Source organism: Eleutherodactylus coqui, chromosome 8 (genome assembly GCF_035609145.1).
Source record: "Eleutherodactylus coqui strain aEleCoq1 chromosome 8, aEleCoq1.hap1, whole genome shotgun sequence".
Classification (NCBI taxonomy): Eukaryota; Metazoa; Chordata; class Amphibia; order Anura; family Eleutherodactylidae; genus Eleutherodactylus; species Eleutherodactylus coqui.
In genome coordinates this window covers 25,221,380-25,228,148 of record NC_089844.1, presented here as the reverse complement: position 1 = coordinate 25,228,148, position 6,769 = coordinate 25,221,380, and the positions used below count along the sequence as shown (strand labels likewise).

General features: G+C 44.2%; 1 protein-coding gene across 2 annotated transcripts in view; it reads right to left on the bottom strand.

Moving 5' to 3' along the window:
• Positions 1-235: 235 nt before the first annotated feature.
• TFCP2L1 (transcription factor CP2 like 1) overlaps positions 236-6,769 on the bottom strand; it is a 28,943-nt gene continuing 22,409 nt past the window's right edge. For both annotated transcript variants that reach the window (XM_066575338.1, XM_066575340.1), the window contains 5 exons: positions 5,898-5,988; positions 5,719-5,816; positions 4,932-5,074; positions 2,401-2,452; positions 236-2,320 (listed from right to left, as the gene is read on the bottom strand). In XM_066575338.1, coding sequence (XP_066431435.1) covers positions 2,283-2,320; positions 2,401-2,452; positions 4,932-5,074; positions 5,719-5,816; positions 5,898-5,988 — 422 coding nt within the window. In that variant the 3' untranslated portion in view covers positions 236-2,282. The remainder of the gene's footprint in view (positions 2,321-2,400; positions 2,453-4,931; positions 5,075-5,718; positions 5,817-5,897; positions 5,989-6,769) is intronic.

Here is a 6,769-nt window from a genome sequence, read left to right as displayed (position 1 = left end):
TTTTTCCATAGGTTTTTATAAGACAAACTTGCATGGCTTATGATCTATTCTTGATCTGCAACATGTATGATGAATCCACTGATCATGGATATATAGTGCCGCAAACTTCAGCATTTTACAAGCTCCTTTGGTTTATAAACTCCTTTAATACACTATAAATCCATTTGCAGCAAACTATGTTTATTTGAAGATTTGCTCTTTAATCAATTAAAAAAAGAACAGGAGGCAAAGTCTCTTCAGTTTTGTACAAATAGGTTTATTTGTATTTAATACAGATTCCAGTTCTAGAATAGTTCTGTACAATATCAGTAGCCAGTGCAAAATATGCTTCATCCATTACATGTACAAAAAAAAAGTGATTAATAATGGCAGTAATGGTTCAGTCATCTGTCCAATCAGCAGTTCAATCACTCCAATCTCATTGCATAGAGAGTGTAGAAAGTTCTGATTTAATGCAAAAGAAACTTCTAAGCACATAGCTTAAAGGACCGCCGCCCCCCCCCCCCCCCCTCAGGCACCGTAATGAAACATCACTAGGAAATACGCAGTTAATAAAGACAACATCCCCAACACCTTCACTCCAATAGTCTCTTCCTGGAAAGAGTAGATGTCAGCACAGAAGGAAAATTAAAAAAAAAAAGGGGGGGGGGGGGTAAAGACACAAGGTACTAACCATCGGATGTAACTAACCACCCCCATCGCTCAGACCAGCTGAGGTCCTTTCCCCGTGCATAAAAATGAATAATGTAACAGCTGGAAGGAGAGAGCAGAACAAAAAAAAAAAAAAGCTTGATATGTAGATTACGCAGTTACATACCTGGGACTATACTTCAGCCACTATTACAATTCTCTGGTGCAACCATTTTATTGCACTCTTTGGATACAAAGCACCGAAGTTGAATCCTTGATCAGATGTCCCAGCTCCAGTTTCATCCAATAATTAAAAGGGACTTGCACCATATTTTCATGACATTGTGTCATTTTGTTAAATTATTCGAGTTCCCACCCCAGAGAAGCGTCCATGTCTACAGGGATCACATTCTGGTTGCGGGGAGTCTCTGCTCGGCTGTCTGACTTCCATATTAGTGTATGGTCTTTGAATACCTGACCAGGTGGAACAGGAGTTTGTAGGATTCCTTTCCCAGAGAAACAGACATCTAACTACAATGTGCCCAATGACTCCTTTGAGCGCAACTACTCCAGCGTTTCGCCCAATCTACACAATGGGCGGCTCATATATTTGTGATCATAGGACACCAATCACCTGCAATGCACAGTGGTCACTATCACCAACAAAGTAAGTTGCCTGCAAGATAATGCCGGGCACAAAATCCTGAAGCTACAACCCATTATCAGCTTGTAATACCCGATGCAGAAAAAGTTTAATTGGGGAACAGCAAGCCTTTCCCAATCTGCTGTACCAGTTCCAAGACCCAAGTTTACCAGATGTCAGCGTTGTACATTATACATTCATAGTAACATAGTTCGTAAGGCCGAATGAAGACAATGTCCATCTAGTCCAGCCTGTTTATCCTCCGGTGTTGTTGATCCAGAGGAAGGCAAAAAACCCCAAGAGCAGAAGCCAATTCAAGGAGACCAAAGAAACCCGACCTGTGTGGTGTGTGCAGAACCTTACGGGTACGAATTGTGCGATAGACTCCAGATCGTGCAAAGCTTACAAGAAATCTACAGCTACGAAGAAAAAGGTCTTTATGCAGCATAAGTGGCAATTAAAAGGATTTCCCACGTCATGTATATTCAACACTGGCATAAAATGATACATTCATTTGTGGTCTTCACAATCATGTGTTTACAGCAGGCATTGTGGTGGCATCCATGTACAGCACCACCAGTGCAGGGACCCCGCACTGCTTTCTACAATGGATGTGAATGGGCAGGGAACCTACCTGAATGGCACAATAGATTCTATATATGTACAATTCCTTCTGTCAGAAAGGGGTCCTGAGAGTTTCACATACAACAGAACAACATGGGGGACACATCCACATATGTAGCTGATCCAGGGTTTGAAAAGCTTTGACTATTTACATTCTCACAGGTCGCAGACATTAATACAAGGTGTGGATCACATATTTACATCTGTACAATTCACAGCACAGTCGCGAGGAGTCCGCATGACGCCTGCCGGGCACCAGGTCTACACACTTAAAGATTCTTATACAATTTCTGCATTCCTGTTGCTACACGCTGATGGGGGCACCAGGAGTTTGTTCACCCACTGTACAGCATTAGAGTCTTAACCACGACCATTTTTTAGGATTTCACTTTAAGATGACGTGATAACCAGCACCGCTCTCCGCTGCAAAACAAAGAGAACAGACATTAACACAGAAAATGGGGAAGATTGAAAAAGACCACCCAGGGGCTCCGAGGACCCACCTTTCAGAGTGCTGAGCATGAAGCAGGACTCATCCTGGAGGTTCTGGATCATCTGAGGAAAAATTTGAAGATAGTTAAGATGTATAATTTGAAGAGTCATAACACCTCCCAAAAATCAGATTACTGGAGCCTAGTTGTCTAGAAGGAATCCCAACCCGTTATTAATCCGGTCTACTTTGAGGGCTGACTTTCCATCTCCTTCCCCGTTCAGGGGGATGCTCAGTGGAGTATTATCCTTCTTTTATACATTGCTAGCATATGGAAAGGAGCAATGAAACATCAAAAGGTGTGGAAGTCAAGTATCAATGCAGGACCTCAAACTGTTAAATTGAAGGAAACTGTGTTCTAAGCACTAATTGTGTACTTATTTAAACTTACAGCCACACCTCAAACCCTCCAGCACTATTGCCTTGAAGCAAAGCACACTGTCAACCATCTGATATACAATGCTGCATCAATTACATAGTCAATCATAAGGACTTTATGGGACTGACAGTGAGGGACATTCCTGGCAGTGTCACAGTTCACACATGAGCAGAATCCTCATATTTAAGCTGAAATTTATCTTGACACCATTTTGCAACTCACATTTAATATGTTAATAGAAGGTTAGCCATCCTAGTACTGATCCCGAGTTACATCCTGTATTATCCTCCAGAGCTGCACTCGCTATTCTGCTGGTGGAGTCACTGTGTACATACATTACTTATCCTGTACTGATCCTGAGTTACATCCTGTATTATACTCCAGAGCTGCACTCACTATTCTGCTGATGGAGTCGCTGTGTACATACATTACTTACCCTGTACTGATCCTGAATTACATTCCTGTATTATACTCCAGAGCTGCACTCGCTGTTCTGCTGCTCCAAGTGAAAAATCAACAAAATTCTATTTGGTGTCTGCAAAGAGCTTTCTCGGGCGATTTGGATTCTGGAAGGGTCTTTGCACTAGACTACTAAATGCCCATACACCCCCTCTGGCTACAGGCATAGGTTTGTGTTTGTAGAAACCATTGTTTGAGCTCTTTTACACAAAACGATTATCGTTCAGATTGCTGGATTGTGCAAATCTGAATAGAGATCAGTGTAAATGCTACAAAGTGACTGAATGACAAATGATCATTCGTTTGCCTAATGTTCGTTATAAAATTTAGGCAGGCAGAAAAATCAGACGATTGGCCTGTGAGCAGGTGGTGGTTGGTTCATCTATGAACGACTGCCTGTTTACTGTGAATGGGGATGGATGCCCGAAACATTTTAAGCCCACACAGCTTCCATTCTCTGAGCGATCTTCGCTGTGTGATTCATCCGATTGAGCGAACGAGTGAACATTAGAGTTAGCTAGTTCGCTCGTGCAGCCGGTTTAGACAGGCAGGTTCATCATTGGCTCATTAAGTCCTTCACAGTTGCTGTATTAAGTAAATGACAACCTTAAATTTTCAATCCTTAGGTAATACGAGCAGATAGGGGCTTCCAGACACCTGCCGCCACGCACCTCCGTAACTATTAAAGGGGTTGTCCCGCGGCAGCAAGTGGGTCTATACACTTCTGTATGGCCATATTAATGCACTTTGTAATATACATTGTGCATTAATTATGAGCCATACAGAAGTTATCAAAAGTTTTATACTTACCTGCTCCGTTGCTGGCGTCCTCGTCTCCATGGTGCCGACTAATTTTCGCCCTCCGATGGCCAAATTAGCCGCGCTTGCGCAGTCCGGGTCTTCTCCTGTCTTCTATGGAGCCGCTCGTGCAGAATGCAGGCTCCGTGTAGCTCCGCCCCGTCACGTGCCGATTCCAGCCAATCAGGAGGCTGGAATCGGCAATGGACCGCACAGAAGAGCTGCGGTCCACGGAGACAGAGGATCCCGGCGGCCATCTTCAGCGGTAAGTATTGAAGTCACCGGAGCGCGGGGATTAAGGTAAGCGCTCCGGTAAGCTTTCTTTACCTCCCTGCATCGGGGTTGTCTCGCGCCGACCGGGGGGGGGGGGTTGAAAAAAAAAAAAAACCCGTTTCGGCGCGGGACAACCCCTTTAAGGTGTTTGAGTGGCTGCAGCTAAATAATCTGATGTCTTCGGCCAGCTTAATAAGGATGGTTTTGTTTAGATCAGTTGATACACTTGGGGGATATGTCATATTTCCAGCATGTAAATGTTATGGGGTGTGTGGTAGTGCAAGAGTTATGGCCCATTTACACGGGACGATTAGCTTTCAAATTACCACTCCAGCGGAAATTTGGATAATGGTCCTGTGTAAATGCATGCCTTGACTGAACATGAGTTAATCAGTTTTTGCATGCAGAAACTGAAAGCCGTACCTTTGTATAAACAGTTCATTTTAGAAGGACTGTCCTCTTACAGTGAAGGGAGGCAGATATGGAGAATGCTCCCCGACCCGCTCCGCCTCCATGCTGGCAGTGCTCTGAGCACAGGAGCGAGCGTCACTGGGATCAGCTGCCAGGCATGGTTTGCTCGACAGTTTGTTCCTTGTAAATAAGGCATTAATCCAGATGCAGTAACAGGTACTTACCTCTGTGCTTACAACCACGTGGATACCAGTTGGTCCCCGTCTATAGATCTGATTGATTTGCTGTGGCGAGATTGTATACAGGTTCGCAATCTTCTCCATTAACTCCAAGGCTGTCAGCTCTTCCAAGAATATTGCATGGTACACTACAGAGATCTCAACATTAGCTTGGCAGGATAAATAGAAGTAAAGATACAGCACAGCCAAAGTGGACCAGTTTAGAAAAATAAAACAAAGAAAACTCACAAACCCAACTGAGCCTCATAATACAAACGCTCTATCCAGCCACATTCCCCAATCTCTACCCAGACTAGTTGGAGACTGCAGCATCATGCTGCTTTATTTCCAGAAGGGTCAGAGAGAGGAACTGGTTTGGCAGGAAATGCATCTCCTGATGAGGTTTTAGGATTTGTAAGGTTTGATGACTTTGTTCAACATTTCCCCAGGGGAATGACATGAGCAGCATCAGACCAGACATCCAATCATCTGGAAAAGCCAATATATGGTTCCAAGAGCAACCAGTAGCATGTAACAAGCACCTTGCCACACTCCAGTAACAGCGGCATTATGCTGGTTACTTTTTAGTGACTATTTGTTATATGTGCAACATATGGTCCAGGGATGTCAGTACTGGCAATCACAAGAACACACTGCACCCTCTGCACTGTAGCATTATGCCCCACCCATCGAGGCAATAAATTGAGATACCCAAAACCGTGACCATTTTAATTGCTAAAATATGTTCAAAAGTTACCCACTAATAAAGGGTGAACAGCGAGCCGCCACCTACCACACATGGCCGAGTCGGAATCTCGTTTCTGCTGCAGGAGAGATCTGTTCTGCTCAGATTCATGGCAGACGTATATGGTTAGTCGGGGCCGCACATTCCTGTGGGGATAAAGAAAAGATGTTCATGACCAGCAACCATTAATCCTGCCCAGCACTTGACTACAGGAGATTTGTACTGACCTTCCCTTCACTGCGTTAAATAGCCGGATCCCATCAGCAGCGCCGCAGACTTGAATGAAATCTTCTTTGGTCATCTTTAATATGTCAGCGCCTGCAGATGGCAAGAATAAAGGAGGTTATACGTGTGATCCATCAATACATTAACATGTAATCGCTTATCTTCATTATAGTGCACAGGAAGGTGTGGCCCCGAAATCTTCAGCTGCCCTGTTACCCAAATCTTGAGCAACCTGAACCCGACTCCTCTGTTGCAGCGGAATCATTACAGCTGTGTCCTCGGAGGCTTCTCCGAGTGCCAGGAATGTTCTGCCAGGAACACTCCCAAGCCCGACAGCTAATAAGAGACACTTAGATTTAAACATCATGTTCATAGAAACCGTAAGAACACGCAGCAAACACCCATCATGCAGATACACGGCTCTTACGCAGTGTGATTATCAGGTTTGGCTGCTCCTTATGGCTTTCACACCTCTGAATTATTTGCACTCCGCAGTCTCCATTGCCAGATTCACAATCCTCCAGCATTTACAACCCAAGTCAATGTTTTATATATTAAATAAGGGACTTCAATACAAACTATCAGCAAATCATATACAATAGCCACAGGATGTGAAGAGAGTCTGGTAGATGTGGTTTCCACCTCTGAGAGCTGCACCACTCCAAGTTCTGGCATCCCTGGCCTGGCTGAATGAGGCAGCGAAGGTTGGTCAGGACTTACAGAATTATTCGTAGATGTGCTGTATGGTTTCCATAACTCAGCAACTATATAAACCATGCAGCTCGCTGCACTTCGCCCTCTCCACATCTCCCATTACATGGTTTCTTTAAACTTCCATAGACGTTAGTGTAGCTTGCTCGACTGTTTCCTTAAA